Below are 25,925 nucleotides of genomic sequence, written 5' to 3' on the forward strand. Positions count from 1 at the left end.
CAGGTTGCTCCAGGGGGATTGTCCCTGTAATAAGGGCGCTGTAAGTCGCTTTGGATAAAAGTGTCTGCCAAATGCGTAAATGTAAATTATTTTTTTTAAATAATGTTTGTTCCCTTCTTGTTCTTTTGTTCTACAGTGCACAGTGTAGAGCTGAATGGATGCCTCGAGATGTGTTAAAGCAATTTCAATGTACCCTTTCAAAGTGTGACTTTTTACACACTGAAGGCCTTCTGTATGTGTTAATGAAGACAGTATATCAAAACAAACAACTAAAAATTAAATGATGAAAATAAAACAACTTAAGCTGCTTGCAATTACTGCTGTAACCATTTCGAATTTCGGTAAGCACAGATCGATTTTAGCGAAAGAAAAATAAGAAATCAGTCTACATAGTCATAATTTGTCTCATATAATAATCCGCTATTTATGAGTTGCTGTTCTGACTACCTCTATAATCAACAAATGCAAATCCTGTAAATTCTTTACAATAAAAAAATCTTAAGGAGCTGTACATCCAGCATGTTTAATCTAAAGAAAATGCATTTAGTGCTCTGGTACATACAGTAAGTACAGAAACAAGCATATCTAAAATCTTCAAGTGACAAAAGAGGAACACAAACAGGAGAGCATCAACAGTAACTGAGCAATCAAAGAAACAGCTATTTTATGAAACACACACAAACACTTTTTATAAGCAGAGTTATAGGTTATATTAGCAGATTGGGTTTATTTTCACTGTGAAGCTCTGTCTGAACTAAGACTAGGCAGGAAAAAAAAACACATTGGAACAATGTAAATCTATAATATTATTCTGTGGAAATTTAACTAAATGTTAAATTAGTCACTTAACTAAATGTAAAACATACACTGTTCAAAATCACAATACAATATTTGTATATAAGCTCCAATGCAAAACACAGTTTGTCTTAAAGTGATAGTTCACCCAAAAATGAAAATTCTCATGCCATTCCAGATGTGCATGACTTTCTTCCTTCTGCTAAACACAAACTAAGATTTTTAGAAGAATATCTCAGCTCTGTAGGTCCATACAATGCAAGTGAATGGTGATTAAATCTTTGAAGCTCCAAAAAGCACATAAAGGCAGCATAAAAGTAAGCCTTATGACTCCAGTGGTTTAATCCATTCTAATTAGTTTTGGGTGAGAACAGACCAAAACTTAACTCCTTTTTCACTGTATATCTTGCTATTGCAGTCTCAAGGCATGATCATGATTTCAAGCTCGATTACACTTCCTAGTGCTTGACGCATGCGCAGAGCGCTAGATGGCACTAGGAAGTGTAATCGAACTTCAAATCATGATTGTCAAGGAGACTGCTGAGTTATATTTTGGTCTGTTCTCACCTAAAACTGATTAGATCACTTCAGAGGACGTGGATTAAACCTTTATAGTTGTATGGATTACTTACATGCTGCCTTTATGTGCTTTTTGGAGCTTCAAAGTTTTGGTCACCATTCATTTGCATTGTATGGACCTGCAGAGATGAGATATTCTTCTAAAAAATCTTAATGTGTGTTCTGCAGAAGAAAGAAAGTCATACACATCTGGGATGGCATGAGGGTGAGTAAATGATGAGTTTTCATTTTTGGGCGAACTATCCCTTTAAGAGGCCGTCAGTCACATGAAACAAAACAAATTGTTATCTAAAACTTACTTTTCTAGTAAACTTTTCTGTTTAGAACCACATAACGTAAATCTTGAGGAAAAAGCAGCAAAAGTAAAGATTAACCCCATGTCTTGAATGAATCATACTTCTATCCGCAATATCTGTCTATTTATTTAGCAGCCTGTTTTTTGGTTTGTGGTTTGTGATTGGCAGGATCATTGGCCTCCCACAGCTTCTGAAACTCCTTCTGATAGGGCCGCACAAGCTCTGGCTCCTCTGTAACCATGACGTTCTCTTTGTTGCTCTGGACTGCGGTGAGGGTCCAGTTGAGGGAGCCAGTGATCAGTTTCCTGCCATCTACTAATGCAAATTTATGGTGCATATGAACAGCTGTGCTCATCTCGTGTCTCACACAGATACCTGTATTAGAGGTGAAGAAACTGCTTGTGTCAGGCAGGACTGCAATTAGCTCCAAAACCACTTATATTGCACATAAAACGGCTTACCAAAACTACAACAACAAAGACTGTTTAAAACATTTGTAAAACAACTCTGCTGGTGGTCCTTCTAGATCAGGAGTGTCAAACTCATTTTAGGTTGAAAGCACGATTGACACCCCTGGCAAGCCTGCGCTGAGGCATTAGGACTTTAGCTCTAGTTTCATTGTTAGCAGTAGACGGGTATGATAGCTTGCATAGATACAGCACCGTGTACTGAAAAAAATAAAGGTTGAGCCAGACAGAACATGTGCCAGCAGTGCTGGTGTTGTAATCTATGTTTGAATGACATAGGCTTTACTGTTTGCAACAGTCATACAAGTTATGAATATAAATCATTTTATACACATACCTAAGAACTGTAAGGGACAGGCCCATGCTAAATATCAGGGAATTTTAAAATTGAGATTTCCAGGCCTGATAAAGTCATGGAAATTCATAAAATCTTTTCAAAAGTCATTGAAATTTCAGGACATGCATTTTCCTAGTTATGCTCACACCTTAAGGACTTAATTGGTGGTTTACAACCAACGACTGCGACCTGCCCAAGACCAAAAATGGGTTGAGACAGTTCCTGGGGCTAGCTGGCTATTATAGGAGGTTTGAGCCTAATTATTCGGATGTCACCAACCCTCTGACTGATCTCACTACAGGCATTTATGCAAGTGAAAGCCGCACTTTGTGGGGGGCCACTTTTACATTCACCTGATTTCTCTCTCCCTTTTGTCTTACAGACAGACGCTTCAGACAGAGGGCTGAGGGCAGTGCTCTTGCAGGTGGTGGAGGAGGAGGAACGCCCGGTGCTGTACATTAGTCGCAAGCTCTTGCTGAGGGAGACTAAGAACAGCACCGTTGAAAAGGAGTGTCTTGCCATCAAATGGGTGGTCCTCACTCTCCAGTACTACATGTTGGGGTGGGCCTTCACTCTCTGTTCAGACCACGCCCCACCCCATTCCAGATGTAAACACACACATCAAATAGATGTCTGGGTGATGTACCTGTGCGATCATAGTACTTCCACAGACTCAAGCTACATACATTACATTTCATTAAATACAGTTTTATGTATGCACCTAATCCTTATACAGCGAGAAGCAGATTAGAGCGCTAGGCACAGTCAAGACACAACCGCCAAATGCCTCCACCTCTGGGGGCTGTTCACTCTGAACGCGTACATCTTTTTCTATGTAAGCATGCGCTAGATGCACGTCTTTGAGAACGTTGCACCGTGTCTAGCTGTTTTTTCAAAGTCTTATGCAGCAACAATGCAATTTTGTAGACACTGTGTCAATTTAAAAGAAAATTCAACCTTTACAATGTGTCTCGGGACACCCCCGTTCTATTTTATTTGTTAAACTGCGTTTGTTTTAGCCCAAGAATGTAAGTCATCATCAGTGCTTGGCACACATGGAAAATCTGAATGCTCATTTTAGCATTCGAATGTGCATTTTTATTTTACATTTTAAAGAATATTAACATTTTTATTTGACAGCCTTAGAATATACTCAGTAAAAGTGTTTTCATTGTAGTTTATGCACATCTTATAGGAAAAAAGGACTTAAATATGGATCTGTTTCTCACTCATACCAATCATATCGCTTCTGAAGACATGGATTTAACCACTGGAGTCTTATGGATTACACATCTGGGATGGCATGAGGGTGAGTAAATAATAAGAGAGTTTTCATTTTTGGGTGAACTATCCCTTTAATTGTTCCTACGCCCAACTCTGTGAAATTGTGTTTATTGCAATAACACACCTGCCCTGCGAAGGGTGCCAATCTGAGACCCAATAATGGCCATGTAGTCTCTATCGGTAACGACTCGTACAGTGACTCCGCGATTGTGCAGATGGAGAACCACCCTGCTCAGCTCCACATGAGAGAATGAGAACAAACACAGGTCCAGAGACACACACGCGGAGAGGAGATGTCCGAGGAGCCTGGAGAAGGATGTCTCAGTGCCATGGGGGAGGGGACATGCGCTGAGGGTGGAGAGAAGGGCGGAGACTTAACGTGAGAGGAGGGCCAATTTGCATTAGAAACAGCCATTGCTTTTACACACACATTTTGATTAGACACAGTTGGACAATGCAAACTTTACCAGGGGAAGCTTCTGTCGGGTGTGAACAGGTGCTCGACGCAGGTTTGGGGTGATGGGAAGAACAAGACCTCTTTCAGGCGAGAGTCTCTGCGGAACCCCAGGCGACGCGTCAGCCAGTCTAACCACTCGACCCCCAGCACGAGAGCTACGGCTCCAACACCAAACATTTTCATCAGCTCCTTAAATGACACCTGAATACATGAGTAGCATGATAATAGGCTTTAGGGACACCTCAGAGCATATCAAATGTAGTTGATCATGGTCCATCTTAAGACATCCAAAGAACATTGTTTTTAATTATTAAAAACTTAACCCAGATAGTACTTTGAACATCTAGATGCCTGTTTTAGATCATTTCATCTAGAAAGCATCACTATCTAATTAACATCTGCTAAACATCTTAAAAAGATCAGATTTGCAAACATTCTCAGTTATAAACATCTCAAAGACATCTGCTGAATGTCTTATTGACATCCAAGACATACTTATTGACATACGTCTTATAGACATATTGCATATGAGCAAACAACATACAAAATACGTCTTCCAGATGTAAACATACATCAAATAGACGTCTGGGTGATGAACATGTGCTATTAGGGTCAGTCTTTATGGCAAATTATTATAAGGCTCTCTGGAATACTTGATTGGTCAGTTGAAGCATTCTGTGGTCAAATATTTTTGACTGTTGACTGTCAAACGATTTCCTACATAGCGGTGGTAGTTTCATGTCTCTCGTATGAAGCTGTGCACTATTTATTCTTCCCGAATAAAAATTAAAATCAAATCAGTATTTCATGTCCATTTATTTATTTGGTAACAGTGCCTAAATGATTTGCGTCCTGATCACCCTCTCAGGTTTATGTCGCTTATTACAGGACTACACACCAAATAAATTAATGGACATGAAATATTAATTTGAAGTGAAATAATTTTATATTGTGAGAAAGAGATATACACTACCTGTCAAAAGTTTTGAAACACTTTTTTTGTTCACATTTTAGAATAATAGTAAAGTCATCAAAACTATGGAATAACATAAATGGAACTATGGGAATTATGTTGTGACTAAACAAATTCCAAAATAAATCAAAACTGTGTTATATTTTAACATCTTCAAAGTAGTCACCCTTTGTCTAGAATTTGCAGACATGTACTCTTGACATTTTCTCAACCAACTTCTTGAGGTATCACCCTGAACATTTTTAAACAGTATTGAAGGAGTTCCCATCTATGCTGGGCACTTATTGGCTGCTTTTCTTTATTATTTGGTCCAAATCATCAATTTCAAAAACCTTTTTTTTATTATTAAATTTTTGTTGTATAATGAAATAAATTAATATGGTGGCACAATTATATTTTTGTCTACAAAACTAATATCAAACATTTAAGCATGCGCCTTCAGTTCAAAATTTTTTAAGATCATGAGAAACATTTAAGTCAAGTATTTCAAAAGTTTTGACCGGTAGTGTATATTTTTATTATAAGTTCCTTATCTCTTTTATGCTAAAATCCAAAATGCAACAATTTACATTTTTGGTGCTTTTCATATGTTGTCATGTGCTATTTATACACTGACATGAATTTTGAATGCAATGTGTTTTGAAGTTGTTTACCGTTAAATTGCAACCACTGGATATCTTCCCTGATAGCACACATACATCACCCATACATCTGTTTGATGTGCGTGTTTACATCTGGAATAAGTATTTTTTAGACATTCAATAACACATTTAGCAATGTCTTTGAGACGTTTACGATATAGTTTGTTTTGTCTGATCTTTTTTTTTTTTTTTTTTTTTAAGATGTTTAGCAGATGTTAATTAGATTGTGATGCTTTCCAGATGAAAAGATCTAAAATAGACATCTCGAAGACGTACATGTGTTTATCTGGGTTTCCTTTGACACTCGGTGTCACGTTATGTAAAGTGCGGCGATTTATTGGCCACGTGTATTGATTGTTATTTATCATGCATCCAGGTACGCATTTTGTTACAAGACATTTTTTATTGCACAAAATATTAAATGTCTTCTTATAATACCTGTCGGAACATGTCTGTCGAACTCTGAAGACAACTTTGAACACAAACGCACAAGTTTGTTCCCTCCCTTTGCAGAGACGATGAATTGGAGGTTGAGAGTACAAGTAGCTCCCCTACTGGTGAACAATTGTGATGCAACACATCTACTTGGCTGACTAGCACAACTGATGGAGGAAAGACCTGGCTAAAAGGCGCATTAGTTTATTATGCGTAATCCAAACTTTATCGATGCACGTGCACAATTCTTACCAAAAAGTACCATGATATTACAGTTTTATTTAAAAAAAAAAAAGTAAGTTTTATGTTTATTCTGAGGTTTGTTATTGAGGTCTGCTAATGTGTTATTTTTTTATTTTTTTATTTTTTTATTTTCAATTTGGAATGCCCAATTCCCAATGCGCTCTAAGTCCTTGTGGTGGCATAGTGACTCACCATAATCTGGGTGGCGGAAGACAAATCTCAGTTGCCTCTGCGTCTGAGACCATCAATCCGCGCATCTTATCACATGGCTTGTTGTGCATGACACTGTGAGACTCAGCATGTGGAGGCTCATGCTATTCTCTGTGAACCACACACAACTTACCACGCGCCCCATTGAGAGCGAGAACCACTAATCAAGACCACAAGGAGGTTACCCCATGTGACTCCACCCTCCCTAGCAACCAGGCCAATTTGGTTGCTTAGGAGACCTGGCTGGAGTCACTCAGCACGCCCTGGATTTGAACTCGCGACTCCAGGGGTGGTAGTCAGCGTCAATACTCACTGAGCTACCCAGGCCCCCCAGAACAGCCTTTCTTAAGGCCCAAACATACTCTACGCAAGTACGTGAACGCAGACGCACCGTATTACTCAATTTCACGTGTCATTGCATTGTGAAATGTTTCAGCGCTAAATTCATAACACAACGCAAGCACGCGCTGCATTCTCAGCGTTGTCGCAAGGGGTGCTAGAGCGAATTTTCTTCTTTCAATCAACAAGTGTCATGGTGGACGCGGGCAGCAATTTGAGTCGAACCTTTTCGATAAATATATACAACTTTTTGTCCCCAGTCCATTCAAACAAACTTGTTTTTTCTCCGTGTCTCTCCCCACTCCTCAACTATCGACTCATCTACCACATCCGGGCTGCATCCGAAAACGTAGGCAGCTGATTTGCAGCATAATCAGTTAATGGCTCAACTGACAGCTGTTTTGAATGAATGGAACTCTTAAGGAAACTGTCTCCGAACAGTTTGAAAAGCACCTTATTTTCATTCTGCCTCCATATACATCTCCGAAGGCAGCATTTTCCTGGTTTCGGATGCAGCACCGGTTTCGTGGTCATGTCTAAAAAATCTATTGCTCTCTTGTGGTCTGAAGTTTGTAACCACCAGAGCAACGCAAGAGCGCACGTGATGTATGTACAACAGGACCATGCGTTGGCCAAGCGCTCACATCTGCATTTGCGTACTTGCTAGTGATGGGAAGATGGGATCATTTTACTGACTTGGATCTTTGAGTCTCATTCAGCAAAATGAACGAATCTTTATTCAAGTCATTTCGTTCATTTGAGCAGAATTCAATTAAAATGGTAATTTTCAATAGTCAAATCCCCCCCAACATGTCTACATTTACACATTTGGCAGACACTTTTATCCAAAGTGACTTACAGTGCACTTATTACAGGGACAATCCCCCTGGAGCAACCTGGAGTTAAATGCCTTGCTCAAGGACACAATGGTGATGGCTGTGGGGATTGAACCAGCAACCTTCTGATTACCAGTTATGTGCTTTAGCCCACTACACCACCACCAGTCCTACTTATTCAAACTTTAATTATAGTCCCAATAAGGAAAACATGATAATGCAGCCAAGGACAAATTATGAGAAACAGAAAGATTAGTTCACCTCTGGAATCTTCTTGTCCGAGTCATTCGTTATTTTGTCACATAACAGCCGTATATGCTATAAACACACACAGGAAACAGAAATTATTAGTTCACCTCTCGAGTCATCTGGTTCGAGTCATTTGTTCTTTTGTCACGGATGTAGCGTATACAGCGCCTATGCAGTTTTCACGTAACAAATGAATGGAGATTGCGCAATGCGCATGAGCGGCCAACACAAAATGACTACTCGTTCTTCTGAGTCACATAAAAGATTAGTTGAATGAATCCTTTATGAACGACCAATCACTAGTACTTGCGTGAAGTATGTTTCGGTCTTTACTCTTCAGTGTACAACATATGGTTAAGATAAAAAAAAATTCAGTTTTGTCAACTCCGTCAAACTTGTCAGAACAGTTTATAAACAGAAATTTTTTATAGAATGTATTTTATCACTTAACTCCTTTACTGATCACCGTTATTAGAAAAATACTTTATACTCTTGTTGGATGGATCAAATTAAAATAGCATGCTTTTTAGTGTGTCTGGCGGAGCTGACATAAATTATGGTAAGATTTATGGATTTATGGTTATGAAGTGAAGAAATCTCCATTTTCAGAAAAAAGTGTTTTTATAAAAACGTGTTCCCTTACATGGTTTGTAGACCTTTGTCTACAAATAGATCAATTTCAAATTAATTTAGTACTAAAAAATAAAAACTAAGATTTAAAACCTGTTTTGACCCTTATCTCAAGAATCAGTGAGTTGTTTTCTACATGGAGATGGTCCTGTCATGAGGGCGACCATGTTAGGATCACACGACTAGCCGAATACTACTTGCTTAAACATAGTAACCGCCCTGTTATTGGACACTCTCATTTATGGATTAAATTGATCATGGCTGAATGTGAAAAGTGAATGTGTACAATGGCATCAGTAACTGAAAACTATTAAGTCTGAATGATGCTGCATCCACACACTGTCAGTGTAGGTCCAAGATTATATAAAAATTACTGAGTGCACCTTTAAGACAAATAATATTATTGCAAGTATTAAAAGGTTAATACAATTTCAGTTATAATTTTTTTATTATTATTATTATATTAGGCCATGATCCTGTATAGTTGTTTCAGTGACAAATAAGAAATTCTTTATATATAATTTCCAAGAAATACTGACTAGAACATTTTAAACATAATAAGGCACAAATGATACCGCAATTTTTTTTTAGAAATTCTTTAAAGACAATAGAGAAAATAAGCAATACAAACAGACACAAGAACATATGTTCAATGTTACAAATGAAAACTTTATTAACTCTCAAATGCTTTCATGCTTTCCACTGAATTACATCACTTCTTTTATACTAACACTAGTAGACTATATTCTAAACATATATTTATTTAGTGATTGTAAATGATTAAGCCGGTTTTTGTGTGAATTCTTGCTAAAGAATATAGATTTATGATGGATTACAAGGCTGCAAAGCCACATATTCAGGAATGAGGGGATTTTATTTTATTTGTATTTATTTTTTGCTTTTAAGATTTTATTTATTTTTATCAACATTTTTCATTCAGTTATATTCCTTTGTACCTTTTTCTGTATCCAGTATATTCAGACACATACTAAAGACCAATGACATCAAATTTGCGTTTAACATTTAGGAATATAAAGAATACAATATACTGTTTGCACACAGAAAGATACAAGTCAAACTATGACTAGTCCATAATAAATCTTCTAAGCCATTTAATTTGAAGTTTACAAAATCTACTTGTAAGGTAGATGTTCCCTTTTAAACTGATCAGAGAGCAGCTTTATGATTTCTCGAATTAAAGGGAGAAAATTTATTTTTAGCTTGTATGAAGATTATTAACTTTCTTGGTGAATTGCTATAGATTTGATAACATCACCTAACCTGATATTGGTGATCATGTAAAATCTTTGTGCCTGGCTTAACTGTTAGGCCTCTCCAAATATATCGTTTTAAATTCATATATTAAATCATTTAATTTCGTTATTAAATGGCTGATCTGAGATCAGTAAAAAAAAAAAAAAACATCTGCAAATGACGAAAAGCCAATGTATTAATTGATTAAATCAATGTCATCTTATTCATTAGCCTTGACACAGTATTTGCGGTCATAGACTTGACGTGCGCCTCCCATGGGAGTGAGCCCGCTCTGAGAGGGCACTTTGTTGGTGCCCATCTGCAGAGACACTGTTGAAGTGTCCACTGGTTCTAGATTCACATTCTTTTTCATCACCTGTCTTGCAGTGCCAAGTGCAAACATGCCAGCCTATAACAGGAGAAAGATGTAGTTATTACATGTCCAAGAGCAAATGTTCTTTACAGACAATTCTAGAACTCGTGAAGTGTAAGGGATTTTAGGGTCAAAATAGCATACTACCATACTACTCTTACTGTTTCTAAGAGTAGCACACTATTACAAACAGCAAATCATTAGTGGCGCTTGTTTAAACAAGGTGCCACTATTACTGTTGCCCTGACCTAGGGCTTGGCAATAAAACGCTATCCATATTTATCGGAAAAAGTAAATCTTTGATATCAATGATAAACTTCTGAGTCACATTCGATATTTAGCCTATTCTACATCTAGACGATCGGATCAGGTACACTGGCGGCCAAAAGTTTGGAATAATGTACAGATTTTGCTGTTTCAGAAGGAACTTGGTACTTTAATTCACCAAAGTGGCATTCAGCTGATCACAAAATATAGTCAGGACATTACTGATGTAAAAAACAGCACCATCACTATTTGAAAAAAAGTCATTTTTGATCAAATCTAGACAGCAGTCATCACTCCAACACCTTATCCTTGAGTAATCATGCTAAATTGCTAATTTGGTTCCAGAAAATCACTTGCCATTATATCAAACACAGTTGAAAGCTATTTGGTTCATTAAATGAATCTTAACATTGTCTTTGTGTTTGTTTTTGTGTCACCACAGTATGCAATAGAGTGGTATGTCTTAATGTCAATATTAGGTAAAAAATGATTTCATACAAAGGTGTACACTACAGTCTTCAAAAACAAAGGACAACTGGCTCTAACAAGGACAGAAAGAGATGTGGAAGACCAGATGTACAACTAAACAAGAGGATAAGTACATCAGAGTCTCTAGTTTGAGAAATAGACGCCTCACATGTCCTCAGCTGACAGCTTCATTGAATTCTACCCGCTCAACACCAGTTTCATGTACAACAGTGAAGAGAAGACTCAGGGGTGCAGGCCTTATGGGAAGAATTGCAAAGAAAAAGCCACTTTTGAAACAGAAAAACAAAAAGAAAAGGTTCGAGTGGGCAAAGAAACACAGACATTGGACAACAGATAATTGGAAAAGAGTGTTGTGGATCTTAACCCCATTGAGCTTTTGTGGGATCAGCTAGACTGTAAGGTGCGTGAGAAGTGCCCGACAAGACAGCCACATCTATGGCAAGTGCTACAGGAAGTGTGGGGTGAAATGTCATCTGAGTATCTGCATAAACTGACAGCTAGAATGTCAATGATCTGCAAAGCTGTCATTGCTGCACGTGGAGGATTTTTTAATGAGAACTCTTTGAAGTAGTTTAAGAAGTTCTGAAAAAATAAAAAAAATTCTAATCGTAATAGTAATTTTTCACATTATTAATGTCCTGACTATACATTGAGATCAGTTGAATGCCACTTTGGTGAATAAAAGTAACAATTTCTTTCCATAAGAGCAAAATCTGTACATTATTCCAAACTTGTCACTAAAAATGCAAGCAGTTACACACACAACAACTAGCTAACTGAATCATAGTCATGAAATCAGTAAGGAAGTATTAGCTGGCTAGCGGCTACATTGCCTTGCTGTTGCTGAAACCAGCAGTGAGGTTAGGTAGCCCCTATAGCTAGCAGCTAGCTATCCGGCTAATATGGTATTGTTGTGTATTGACAAAAAGACACCACTGACAATCGACTGAACGTAACAACAACTCTGACATCAACACCATTGCTGTTTATTTGTGTAATACTTTTTTCACGATCCATAACACTGTCACAGGCAAGAAATAATTCTTTTTCTTCTTGTAATGTTTATTGGCGGTTGGCAATTTAGATTATGGTGCGTTACCGCCACCTTCTAAGCTGGAGTGTGGAGTGTCACAAGAAAGTCTTTCAGTTGAGTCAAACATCTGCTGAAGACAATAAAATTGGCCAAATTTGATCGAAAAGAGGCCACACACCTTTAAATCCAAACAAAGGTATGGGTAGGTCTGGGTGATATGGCCAAAAATATTATCAAGATATATTTTTTCAAATCGTTCGATATCAACATTTATCACAAAATACACTTCATACCATTAATTGGAAAGGAAATACATTTCACGTGTGTCTTAGACCTGAAGTATAAATGTAACCATAACTTATTTGTTTACAATTAAACTCCACAGGGTAAGCCACTTTTAATTTGAAGTTCAAGAAGTACACTCAGTTTAGGGATTTTCCAAAATCGGTAAACCAATTATTTTTCTTACATACAAATTTTGGTATCTAGCTCATCCCGCACCATTTGTCGTGCACCCATGAATGAGGTTTCAAATCTTCTGGCTTTTAAGGAGAATTCTGCTTTGACTTTTATAAGTGATCGGGCATACAGTGTTTGTATGGTGGGCAAATAAATATAACATGTAAATGTTAACCTAGTTATCTTTACAATTACGTTTGGTGACGCTAAAGGTGCAAAAATGACACACCTCACCACAGTTTCGTTTATTTTTTTATATTTTTTATTAAAATCGTAAAATTCTAGCTTAGATAAAAGGATGAGTCATCTCATGTTACGGTAATACCATAGAGACATGAACAATAGCAATTGACCTCACCATGCTGGCACATTTGTTGGTGCCCATTTGGAGGTTTATAGTGGATCGATCCGCTGGTTTCTCCATACCCATATTGGGATCATGTAGATGTCGTCTTGTTCCATAGGAGGTCATGCCCTTTTGACTGGCAAACTTATTGGAACCCATCTGTGAATTCAAATGAAGTGTTTTTTGTTTTACGTACAGTACCTGTAGGTGCCACGGAAACAACTGGAGGCAATGTTGCATAATCAAATCAAATGCAACTGTCATTTAAAGTAATTCATTTACAAACCCTTGATATCTGTCTAATTTACATTAGCCTCAAGTCTACCTTCCCCCTCTGTGTAACCTTATGTTACATTTCCTCACTGTCAAACTTCCCTGAAATGTAATTACAGAATGAGTTTGGATTTGAGTATAAGGAAAAACAAATATTTAATCTTTGCACTGGTACACTGGGATTTTCCACTGCTGTATATACAGCAAATGTCAAGTGTTTTAAAGATAAGTCACCATGAGACCTGTTGGCTGATGATGCTTTTCCCCTCCTTCATCTTTTCAGGAGTGAACTTCCTTTGCTTTTTTGCTGCATATTTAACACCGATGTCATTTTTTGTGTAGAAGCCTTTAGTCTTGGCCTGGGTGGAGAGAGATCATAAAAAAAGGAAGATGACAAACATAGGCATGGTCAGCATTAACAAAACGGAAACGAAAACAGAGACTTTGGACAACGCTGTCCGTAACCGCATAGTTTGGAGAATGTCAACGATGACTTTAGAAAACTGAAAATGGATAGCATTTTCGAAAGTCTTTTTTTTTTTTTTGCTGGTGGAAAACACAATTCCTTTGTGGATGAGAGGCGTAATCATAGCAAAATCAATGCATTTTCAACCAAATATTTATTCATGTGGACGTGGCCTCATAAGGTATGTAGGAAGGATAAAGTAAGGCAGTTTGCTAGGGTTTTGAACAGATTAATTGACAACTTTTTGACAACTGAAAATACAATCCCTTTAAAAGAAAAATTTAATGAAAAATCTAGAATTTCTGTTATGCAGTCATATTAATAAAACTGTATTGCTCACCAATCCAGCCAATGCGATGAGGGTGCACTGAACCTGAGTGTGGTTCATGTCCTCAAAAAGGTCATTGGCCTCAAAGATGTCATGTGCTTTCAGGCCGTATTCACCAATTGCTCGCACAAAGTGAGTGATATTCTCCAACTGAGGGAGGTAGAGAGGGTTAGACAGAGACTGAGAGAGAAGAAATTTGGGGATGGATACATCTGGGTGCAGTAACGTAAGACTCGAGTTTGAGTTCTCCCACATTCTTGTCGTTTTAAGATTTGACCACTTTTAAGATCCCATGCCCAAAACTACATGCTATAAACAAATGTTTTAATACAATATATCTGAAGTCAGCTCCACAGAACTCTCTCATATAACTTATTTAAACAGACTAAAGTTAATGAGGTAGAATAACCCATTCATTAGGTGAGTTTGACTCTTGTGTTACATTCCTTGTTAATGTAGACAACTACTAATTACTTGTTTCTTTTATCCTCTGTAACTATTTACACGTAAATCAATGACCAATTTGACAGTGCCGAGAGAAATCAAACCGATGTTGGACAAGTTCTGAATATACTCTCTCTCTCTCTCTTTTACTGTCACTATCAAAATAGATTGTTTTTTATTAATTACAGTAAGTGTCCTCATCCTACCAGGGCTAAAAGCAAAATTCTGTAAACTCATCCAGTTTGTTTCGTGTCTAAATTCTCTGCATTTCTCTGAGTTAAACAGAACAGGAATGTAAATGCACTTTAGCAAGCCAAACACAGTATGTGATTGCTGGCCCAAATATCAGTTACATTCTTAAAATGGCAAAAATTTTAGTATATACTGCAAACTTTGATAAATATGACCCCTAATTTCCATTTCATAAAATGAGGTCTGAGATTAATGTGTATAAAAACATTATATGCACACAAAAGTGAGCTGGTGTTGAGTGATGCCTCAGCATTCAAATATTGCACATAAACTGTACACAATTAAAGCATAAACAAGTGCAGGTTGAGTGGCATACCTTGTGCCAGTTGAGGTTTGATTGATTGACCTTTGGAACCGAACCAGGCCGCAGTTTGTTGATCAGCCTAGTCAATGAAAACCATATAAAGTAGTATATAAAGAGGAATTCAAGCTCAAAAATCACCAGCTCACTGCACCAAAAGAGCACTTACTTTGATTATTATTTAATGAACAACTTCAACAATTTGCTACAGAATTAATGAGTACGTGAAGAGACTTAACTTTGACAATACGCCCATCTTTTAATGTATCAACAGCATTCATACAAGACTTTTAGTGCATGCACTTCTTTTGGTTACTGTTTTTCTGACCCTTTAATTGTTTTTTTTTTTTAGTTACTACAAAAAAAAAAAAAAAAAAAAATAATAATAATATATATATATATATATATATATATATATATATCGATGTAAAGGCTTTTGAATTGAATTGATTTAATTTAAATCAAATTAAATTAAAATTAACTCTGTTCTGTTGCTTTTTTTTTAAATCATAATTGTTCTTAAATTATCTTGGCTTTAATGTCTGTTTGTTATTTATTTATTTTTATTTTTTTTGCTGCCTTCTTGGCCATTTTAATCTGCTTTTTAACACAGTACTAGTGAGTCTTTTTACTCACTCGCATAGGATAACACCATCCTTCAGTCCCTCCATGAAATTTTCAGGAACCCCTCGACCTGTGACCTCATAGATCCACATCCTCAAGTCTTCCTCCATCTGAGGGTCGTACTTTTGCACCAGCTGTCATGTAAAGATACAAAGGTAAAATGAGAAAATCAAATTGTCACATATTATTGCATTGCAATATTATGGTACAGTTAATGTATCATATGGTAATACCATGGTACTTTTATATAGTATACCATGGTTCTGAATAATTACTATATTCATATACCATGGTATTTAGATGGTACTCCAAAGTACTTTGAAGACTGTCATGACATTATAATAGAATTATTTGCAAAAATATGATAATACGATGGTTTTTAGATCTATACAGTGGTACTGAATGATTGCTACATTCACACACCATGTTATTTACATGGTATTACTGTGGCTCCCATAGTACATGTCAATATTTGGACATGTTTTTTGTTAATGACAGGTAATTCCGGAATTGTCAACAGATTATAGTAATTTGTATAATTCTATATGGTAACAGAGAATGTAATTAAGCCCTTTAAGTCTGTGTCTCTATGGTAACATCTTCGGATATACATTAACTTGTCTTTATAATGCTATCATTGTAGTGTTATATACCAACCTAATGCTTTTCCCCATAATGCAAACTATTTGCTAACATCTTTGTTTTTGCATAATTAGACAGATTAGGCAATTTTACATAAACTAAAATTTAGCCTCTGAATAATTTTGCCTGCTTTATAATTCTAATCAAAATAGAGTGTTAGAATCTCCACTGTGTGCAAAATTTCTCATCTTAGTTTAAACAGAACAAAGTTCTAAATCACATTTACAAACATGGTGAGTTTACTGTTTAGCGTATATTAAAGTCTGTGAGTAGTTAGATATTGTCACTGAAGCCTTATTACAGAGGTAGAGTTTTCAAATGAGAATCAACTGATTCTTTATTCAGGTCTAAGACTGGCATCAGTTCAATGCAATTCAGTTGTATTTGTATTGCAAAATGCACATACCTTATTCCTGACATCAGCCGAGAGTCCGAATGTGGGTCCTTTGCTGAACTGGGTGGTCATGATCTCTTCTGTGGAGCCTGACAGATGCTCCTGTGAAACTCTGTTGGGAACTGCTCTCTGACCTGTGGCCCAGGAGTACTCCCCCCCTCCAACTTTAAATAGCCCCTCTTTCCATGTGTCATACAAGTCTGTTGCTCATTGGCTGAGGCCTCTTGACCATCTGACCAATCATAAACATGACTATATATCTGGAATCATTTAGATGAATTCTCATATTTAAAGGAATAGGTAATCTAAAAAAATTTAATTTTGTAATTATTTATTCAAACTTCCAAACCCGTATGCTGTTATTTATCTTTGTGGAACACAAAAGGAGAAATGTATCCTCACATAGTTAGCAGGGGCTGTCAAGCTCCAAAACAGGATTATTTACATTACATTACAATTACATTTCTGCATTTGGCAGACGCTTTTATCCAAAGTGACTTACAGTGCATTCGGTGTATACATTTTATGCTTATGGATTATAAATTACAATTAGTCTTTTTCTTACACAAAGCTATTGTAAGACTTAAAGGAATATTCTGGATTCAATACAAATTAAGCTAAATCAGCATCATTTGTGGTATAATGTTGATTACCACAATAATTAAGGGACAAGTCGAAATGAAGTTTTGTTGTAATCAACATTATGCCACAAATATATAATACAATATATTCCTTTAAGATAACTTATAGTGCACAAGTTGAATGGGCTACTTATTTTTGGGGTTTTCTTTTTTTGGAGCTTGACTCTCGTGGTCACTGTCATTGTATGGAAAAGAGGAGGGTTAGGCGACCCGTCTAGAGCGGGATCCGAATCGGCAGTCCCCGGCATGGGAGCCGGACGCGCTAGCAAGGAGGCTATAAAAGTCATGGCTTCTAGTATCTTCATGCTGTGTGTCTCTTAATGTTAGGAAAGTAAGGTTTACACTCTGCACAGCTATCACGTACCAGCTGGCTGCCGTTACATGTACATTCTTCGAAATATGTTCTTTTGTATTCCACAGAAAAAATGACAGCATATCGGTTTGGAACAACATGAGGTCTCCCTGATGTGTATGACTTTCTTTTTTCTGCAGAACACAAATGACGATTTTTAGAAGAATATCTCAGCTCTGTAGGTCCATACAATGCAAGTGAATGGTGAACAAAACTTTGAAGCTCCAAAAACCACATAAAGGCAGCATAAAAGTAATCTATACGACTCCAGTGGTTTAATCCATGTGTTCTGAAGTGATCCGATTGGTTTTGTGTGAGAACAGACCAAAACGTAACTCCGTTTTTACTGTACATCTTGCCATTGCAGTCTCTAGGAACGATCATGATTTTGACCAATCAAATGCTTTATTGAACGAGAACGTCCCCACCTCCTCAATAGGATCAGCATGTCTGGCTGTGTTCTAACTTGCGCTGATCATGACTTTGCAGGGCACTTCGAAGGGTGCACAATCCATGCTGTAGTGTCGTCCAAACAGATTTTCCAATAAGAATCGCTTGAAATTTTAGTTTTAAATGACCATAACGGCCATTTAACCAACACTTTTCAGCCATCTGAAGCTCTCACAGTGGAGACTAATTGTCTTTGGAGGAAGTAGGGTGTAGGGATGATCACTGCTGAATGCAGTGCATTTTTCTGATGTTTCTTGCGACGTACAGCGCAAGTGAGTGTTCTTTATTCTTTATGTTTAGTGTATCGTGATTTAAAACAAAGATATATTTAAATGTTTTACTCACTTGTTTCTCATTCATCTGCACTGATGGGCACAACGGCTCGAGCCTCATCGTTAGCAAATACCACGATGCGTTGTGTTTGTTTGTAGCCTGGTTTTGTAAATTAGAAACAGACTTGATCCTCAAGTCAGCGGAAAAGTGGCTAGACTTCACGCATGTGCAGATTGCTAGATGGTGCTAGGAAGTGTAATCGAGCTTGAAATCATCATCGCCGAGGAGACTGCTGATGACGTCAAGATTTATGGTGAAAAAGGGGTTACATTTTGGTCTGTTCTCACACAAAATCGATTAGATCGCTTCTGAAGACATGGATTAAACCACTGCAGTCTTATAGATTACTTTTATGTTGCCTTTATGTGCTTTTTAAGCTTCAAAGTTTTGGTCACTGTTGACTTGCATTGAGGACCAACAGAGCTGAAAGTTTCTTCTAATATCTTGATTTTTGTTCTGCAGAAGAAAGAAAGTCATACACATCTGGGATGGCATGAGGGTGAGTAAACAATTACTTTAACTTGGTGAGGACACCTGCACCAAAACTATGCAGGTCTTTTCAACAGAGTGTGCAATGGTTGTTCTCTGGATGTGTATCGAAGTGAACGCCTATTTTGGAAATGCATCAAGTGTGTGGTGTAGGTTAAATAAAGCAGCGGCATATTTCCTTGTCACTCTTTTTTCTCTCCTAAGGAATGCACTCTCTTGCTTTAAAGGCTTAAAGGAATTAACTTCAGGTTTTGGTAAGAGGCATTCAAAACAGTCAGGCATGTCTCAGAGGATGAGCCAAGGTAGTATATACAGTGGTGTGAAAAAGTGTTTGTCCCCTTCCTGATTTCTTATTTTTTTTGCATGTTTGTCACACTTAAATGTTTCAGATCATCAAACAAGTTTAAATATTAGTCAAAGATAACACAAGTAAACACAAAATGCAGTTTTTAAATGAAGGTTGTTATTATTAAGGGAAAACAAAATCCAAACCTACATGGCCCTGTGTGAAAAAGTGATTGCCCCCTAAACCTAATAACTGGTTGGGCCACCCTTAGCAGCAACAACTGCAATGAAGCATTTGCGATAACTTGCAATGAGTCTTTTACTGCGCTGTGGAGGAATTTTGGCCCACTCATCTTTGCAGAATTGTTGTAATTCAGCCACATTGTAGGGTTATCGAGCATGAACTGCCTTTTTAAGGTCATGCCACAGCATCTCAATAGGATTCAGGTCAGGACTTTGACTAGGCCACTCCAAAGTCTTCATTTTGTTTTTCTTCAGCCATTCAGAGGTGGACTTGCTGGTGTGTTTTGGATCATTGTCCTGCTGCAGAACCCAAGTTCGCTTCAGCTTGAGGTCACGAACAGATGGCCGGACATTCTCCTTCAGGATTTTTTGGTAGACAGCAGAATTCATGGTTCCATTTATCACAGCAAATCTTCCAGGTCCTGAAGCAGCAAAACAGCCCCAGACCATCACACTACCACCACTATATTTTACTGTTGGTATGATGTTCTTTTTCTGAAATGCGGTGTTACTTTTACACCAGATGTAATGGGACACACACCTTCCAAAAAGTTCAACTTTTGTCTCGTCAGTCCACAGAGTATTTTCCCAAAAGTCTTGGGGATCATCAAGATGTTTTCTGGCAAAAATGAGACAAGCCTTAATGTTCTTTTTGCTCAGCAGTGGTTTTCGTCTTGGAACTCTGCCATGCAGGCCATTTTTGCCCAGTCTCTTTCTTATGGTGGAGTCATGAACACTGACCTTAACTGAGGCAAGTGAGGCCTGCAGTTCTTTGGATGTTGTTGTGGGGTCTTTTGTGACCTCTTGGATGAGTCGTCGCTGCACTCTTGGGGTAATTTTGGTCGGCTGGCCACTCCTGGGAAGGTTCACCACTGTTCCATGTTTTTGCCATTTGTGGATAATGGCTCTCACTGTGGTTCTCTGGAGTCCCAAAGCTTTAGAAATGGCTTTATAACCTTTTCCAGACTGATAGATCTCAATTACTTTCGTTCTCATTTGTTCCTGAATTTCTTTGGATCTCGGCATTATGTCTAGCTTTTGAAGATCTTTTGGTCTACTTCACTTTGTGATTTCTTGATTGAGAACAGGTGTGGCAGTAATCAGGCCTGGGTGTGGCTAGAGAAATTGAACTCAGGTGTGATAAACCACAGTTAAGTTATGTTTTAACAGGTGGGGCAAACACTTTTTCACACAGGGCCATGTAGGTTTGGATTTTGTTTTCCCTTAATAATAACAACCTTCATTTAAAAACTGCATTTTGTGTTTACTTGTGTTATCTTTGACTAATATTTAAACTTGTTTGATGATCTGAAACATTTAAGTGTGACAAACATGCAAAAAAAATAAGAAATCAGGAAGGGGGCAAACACTTTTTCACACCACTGTATCTTCAGTCCTGCATTTGATACAAACGCAAGACAATGTGGATCAGAACTATCATATTAAGGGTTCATCTGCAGCACAGGCTGGAAATGATTCAGAGTTCATCATATGTACCTCATATACTGTATATCTACGTGTGTTCTGACTAATGCAAATTCCACTTCCTGCAGTGTCGTCATTTTTCACTAGATGGTGGCAGGACCTTCAAACTTTGACAATACATTCGTAAAACCAGGGGTGTCGAGTGGGATTAAAGCCCTATAAGTCCCTTAGATGCCTTTGACTGGGATATTATAATTTTATTTTGTATCTTGAATTAGTCGTATCTTCCATTGTACACAGATTCTTGAGGAAGGGATTTTTTGTTGTTGTTGTTGTTGTTGTTGTGGAGATTGTATGATCATACAGTAGTTGCATATTTTTTTTTACAAGTAAAAACTATAAACATCATGGCTGACCATGACTCATTCAATCGAGAGAAATATATATATATATATATATATATATATATATTTAAAATTTACGCATTTTAACTTCATTAACAAAATTCCATTAAACTGAATGGTGTAATGTTAAATTAATAAAACATTAAATATTTAGGTTTTTACATTTGTATTTAATTAAATATTTTTTCAATTAAATGTGATATGTGACCTTAGTTCAACAACAGAGGGCGCCATCACAACAATCTTTCAGCTGTCTAGTATGAAGCCCAAGGTTGCCTTTGGTCCTCAAATCACGGCATCCCATAATTTCAAACATAGGCTGTGCTCAGAATAGCATACTACCCTTTCTACAGTATATAGTATGTATACTGTGTGCAGTATGCAGATTGAGTAATATCACTCTTGTTTTTTTTTGTTTTTTTTTCATGTTTTACTTTACTAATTATTTGGATGGAGTGCCAAAAGTTAACACATTTTTACACAAATGTCACCAAAATAAATAAATAAATAAATAAAATAAAAAAACTAACTGAAAAAACACATTCCAATTTTAAATATTTAGGGTTTTATTAATTACATTTTATTTAAGATTACTTAATTAAACTTGATGGGATTTTGTTATGAAATTGAAATGCATAAATCTTACAACGATTCTTTAAAGTGTTTGATGAAAAAAAAAAAGCAAAATTACTATTCATTACTGAGATGATTACTATATTAATTAAATATGCAACGTGATGAGGTCCCTGTGACAACAATGTAGTGTACCACTGATTGAGGCATTTATTGTTGCAGAAACATCCTGTTTCACAATATTTAAATAGTATAGGCAGTAGACATTAAGCAGTAGGCTATAGTATTTCATTCTGAAGTCTACCCTTTCATTTCCCAGTATTTCAGTCCAAAAACTCTCTTCTCCCCATTCAGAGCCTGTACCATACATCACAGTTATTTAACATGAACATTATTTACCCGAGCCACCAAGTATAGGAGATGAATAATTCATACTGGGCGAGTGGAGCAGATCACATTAAGGCCACCTAAACTGTGTGTGAAAGAGTTTTACAATATGCATAATGTAGAACTGAAAGACATATACAAAAGCCCTTTGAACTGAAAATGATTGACCAGCGGTACTCTGTGCATACATGTTCATTTTGGTTTGAAACTATGCAGTATTACTTTAACATTACTTTGGACCAGCTCTCAACCAAATGTAAAAGATACCCACAAAACCTCGTTTGCAGTTAGAAGCAACAGAACGTTTTTTTCCTCGTGCGTTTTGAAGTAGCATTTCTCCAAGTGCACGGTTAGAGGTAACTTTATTAAATCTTCAGCAGCGAGTATTTATCCCGCTATGACCTGTGTACACAGGTTCAAAATGCCAAACTATATTACATTAACTGTAATTTAAACTTATACATTGATCATTTCATGACAGTTCTAAACAGCTTGTAACTATATAACATCACTTCAAGGTTTCTTATACACACCATCCTGTAACATCTGGTTATAATCACCATAAGAGGAGGATGAATAGAAATAAAATATTATGTAATCATGCTGTGCTGTGGGTTTGGTACAGGCTTGGAAAAATGATCGAATGTTATCCATCAGCCTCAAGAAACCAGGGACTGACATCAAGCTTTTCCAGGTACTTATCCTTTGATGGCCACATTATGCTGACTCACCAACAAGCAGCATCTCCTATCTGACATTTTTGGTCTCCAGCATATTTACCTTCACCAATAGTGTGTCCGAAAATGCGTTGCTTCAGCAGTGTGAGATACCCGGGTTCAGATCCCACGTTGAAACCAGGAAGTAATCGTGTTCACATAATCAGTGACGAGCGTGATTCAGAAGTTGCATTTTCCCCTCTAACATTACATTTTTATTCCACTGATGGTTAAGTTTGGGTTTGGGGTTTGGGTTAGGGGTAAAGTTTATGAAGTATGCATTTCTCTTCACTGTATTACAGCCTGTACAGCTGAAAACAACTTACTTTTGGCACCCGTCTGTGGGTATTTCACCTGGAAAATGGAGCTCACATGAGCCCATACGGCAAACAACACTTACATCTTTGGCCACTGGGGGAAGAGTTTCGCATTTCGGTAAGTACAAAGCAATTTTAGCTAAAGAAAAGTCTACCTATTGTTTCCGATTACACCATGAGATCAGATTTGGGCTACACAACCTTGACTGCCATGTGGGAAAAGAGGGGTAATTTCCAGCCCAATTTAATATTCCTAATTAGAGGCTAAAGGCCAAGGGTCACTAATGACAAAAATATAGGATGTTTTTAAACTTCAGTCCTCTTTTAAAGAACAATACCACTGCAAAAAATGATCAGAAAGTAAACCAAGTGAAAAAGAATCCAGTTATCGTTGCATTAACCCTTTATTATAATAATGTACTTGGAGTGGTGGTGGTGTTGTGGACTAAAGCACTGAACTGGTAAGTGGAAGGTTGTTGGTTCAATCCTCACAGCCACCACCATTGTGTCCTTGAGCAAGGCACTTAACTCCAGGTTGCTCCAGGGGGATTGTCCCTGTAATAAGGGCACTGTTAAGTTGCTTTGGATAAAAGTGTCAGCATAAATGTAATAGGCTGACCAATAATATTATTATAACTGTTAAAGTTGGTGAAAAACCTGATGATGCTATCCAACATGATTTGAGAATGTTTCAAAAAGCATGTTGTAAAAAGGAGTTAACCATGTCAATGTCACAATAGCCACTTGGAAATAGAGCAGAATCTAAAATATTTATTAAAATCACACGTTTTCTTTGTTTTACATTTTTGTAAACCCTAAAATGTTCTGTTTAATTCCAAGTTTTAAGTGAAAACAAAAAAGAAATCCAGATTTTCAATGGTCTTTCAGGGAACTTAATCTAAAATGAATTACAGTATGCATTTGGCAAACATTACATTATGTCATATTTTGGAACAAGTGACCTTGTGCAATACTTTATTGTCTGCACATTACAGTAAATGTATTCCCTTTCAGCAGCATGTTTTTCAAGTATTCTGTCTCATGGAGGCATTTCATGACATAAAAAATAGTGTTGTACCAATTTCATATAGACTATTCCTGTAACAATAAGGGCACAGTATTCATATGAAAATGTTCAAGGAGCCATAATCTGAATTCATACCAACTGGCCCCCTCTCAGAGACAGAAATTAAAGACCATAAATGGCCATATGCTTAGTACTGTTAAATAAATCAATGTCAAATAAATCAAATAAGATCTCTCTCATTAGCTGAGGTTTAGCTTCCCAAAGGTTCACCATGTTGACCTCCAATTACTGGAACTAATATTCAGATAATTTTAGGTTATAATGACCTGTGGGACATTTTGTATATACAGTCTTTGTGCTAAAGTGTGTCATTTTTCAAACATTAGTTAGCCATTTGTCAGTTGATTTCTCCAAAAAATTAAACATTGTGGTGCGTTCAAAACATTGGTTTGTTTTCAGCATTCCGACCAGCAAGTTTTAAGGCCAGTCAAGTTCTGCAAGGGCTGGGAGTCGATTCCAAGAAGAATCGACTCTTTGATTAAGAGGTTTTGGGAAACGGAAGTCGACTACAATCTTCTGTTTAGGGGAATCAATTCTGCCCTTGCACTGTTTATTGTAAGATTTCACTTTTCCTCCCATCTTTTTCCCCTTAAGATTTGAGAAGAATAAGTCTGGAATTAACTCTTTTATTCAATTCAGTTAATTCAGAAAATCCTGGAATCAGGCAATTATAACATTTCTAAAAATAAAAAAACCCTAGGTAAATTTCTTGACAAATATTAAAATATATATTCTATATACATTTCACTTTTTGGACATTTACTCCATTTTTTTATGGGCATTATGATCTTTTACTTAATCAGTATTTCTTTCTCTTTTTTCCCCCAGTAAATTTCCATCCATTTAAATTACATAATAAGCCTTGTTTTTTAGAGAAATCAAGCTACATTTTTTGAGGTTTATGCTTAAAACAAGAAAAAAGTGTTTGCCAATAGGATGAGACAAAATAAACCTTAATACACATTTTTCCTTTAAAATTAGGTTTATGTTTCTTACCTGTTGGAACAAGAAAAAATACAGAAAAATGAAGACAATTATTTTTGCTCAAAATAGCAATCTTTCAGTTTGAAATAAAGGAATCACAAGTCTCTGCATCAATCAATGCATTGATTTTATAACAGTAAAACAGGAAGACGGAAATGCATGATGGTGTCTGTGTGAGAGGACATTTAATGTGGCTATTACACGCTAACACAAGCTCTGATTCATTTCCAGTGTGCAAAAACACACTGCCACCACACACATCCAAACACACCGTCAGATATCACATAAAAACCATCAATATATTATTAACTGTTCCTTCAGCTCAGTATTGATCCAATAGCTCTCTCTCTTCTGTTGTATTGCCAGAACGATGCATCTCTTCTGATCGGCCGTAGTAAAGACCACTAAAACCCTGACAGCACAATTTCATTGATTTCTGTACTGGGACACTCTGCACTGGTGAATGAATGTTTGTGTCAGTGTGTGTTTTGGATTTTAAGTGGGTGTTGGACATTATTAATGT

The 25,925-nt window shown here is 36.9% G+C and overlaps 2 protein-coding genes across 3 annotated transcripts; both read right to left on the reverse strand.

The window, feature by feature from the left end:
* Window positions 1-1,544: 1,544 nt before the first annotated feature.
* pld6 (phospholipase D family, member 6) lies at window positions 1,545-9,160 on the reverse strand. Of its 2 annotated transcripts, none has more exons than XM_051704776.1 (4): window positions 8,154-9,160; window positions 4,226-4,416; window positions 3,883-4,106; window positions 1,545-2,045 (listed from the first exon to the last, which is right to left on the reverse strand). In XM_051704776.1, the coding sequence occupies exons 2-4, from the start codon at window positions 4,396-4,398 to the stop codon at window positions 1,795-1,797; spliced, it is 648 nt and encodes a 215-aa protein (XP_051560736.1). In that variant the 5' UTR covers window positions 4,399-4,416; window positions 8,154-9,160; the 3' UTR covers window positions 1,545-1,794. The 2 variants fall into 2 exon arrangements, with proteins under 2 accessions (XP_051560736.1, XP_051560735.1); XM_051704775.1 differs by lacking the exon at window positions 8,154-9,160 and adding an exon at window positions 6,268-6,338.
* Window positions 9,161-9,419: 259 nt separating this feature from the next.
* On the reverse strand, window positions 9,420-16,868 carry cnn1a (calponin 1, basic, smooth muscle, a). Its single transcript, XM_051704771.1, has 7 exons — window positions 16,729-16,868; window positions 15,693-15,814; window positions 15,072-15,138; window positions 14,072-14,209; window positions 13,508-13,624; window positions 13,005-13,151; window positions 9,420-10,434 (listed from the first exon to the last, which is right to left on the reverse strand). The coding sequence occupies exons 1-7, from the start codon at window positions 16,786-16,788 to the stop codon at window positions 10,246-10,248; spliced, it is 840 nt and encodes a 279-aa protein (XP_051560731.1). The 5' UTR covers window positions 16,789-16,868; the 3' UTR covers window positions 9,420-10,245.
* Window positions 16,869-25,925: the final 9,057 nt, after the last annotated feature.

The sequence above is a fragment of the Myxocyprinus asiaticus genome, chromosome 8 (genome assembly GCF_019703515.2).
Source record: "Myxocyprinus asiaticus isolate MX2 ecotype Aquarium Trade chromosome 8, UBuf_Myxa_2, whole genome shotgun sequence".
NCBI lineage: Eukaryota > Metazoa > Chordata > Actinopteri > Cypriniformes > Catostomidae > Myxocyprinus > Myxocyprinus asiaticus.

What these genes read in the sequence shown, in the direction of transcription:
- cnn1a (XM_051704771.1), bottom strand. Translation starts at nt 16,788, where the DNA reads ATGACCACCCAGTTCAGCAAAGGACCCACATTCGGACTCTCGGCTGAT. An exon ending in CAAACCTCAACTGGCACAAG is followed by an intron (nt 14,210 to 15,071) that starts GTATGCCACTCA and finishes TACCTCCCTCAG; the next exon opens with TTGGAGAATATCACTCACTT. An exon ending in CCAACAAATGTGCCAGCATG is followed by an intron (nt 10,435 to 13,004) that starts GTGAGGTCAATT and finishes CTCCTGTTATAG; the next exon opens with GCTGGCATGTTTGCACTTGG.
- pld6 (XM_051704775.1), bottom strand. An exon ending in CCCGACAGAAGCTTCCCCTG is followed by an intron (nt 4,107 to 4,225) that starts GTAAAGTTTGCA and finishes CTCCACCCTCAG; the next exon opens with CGCATGTCCCCTCCCCCATG. An exon ending in TGGCACCCTTCGCAGGGCAG is followed by an intron (nt 2,046 to 3,882) that starts GTGTGTTATTGC and finishes CCTCTAATACAG; the next exon opens with GTATCTGTGTGAGACACGAG.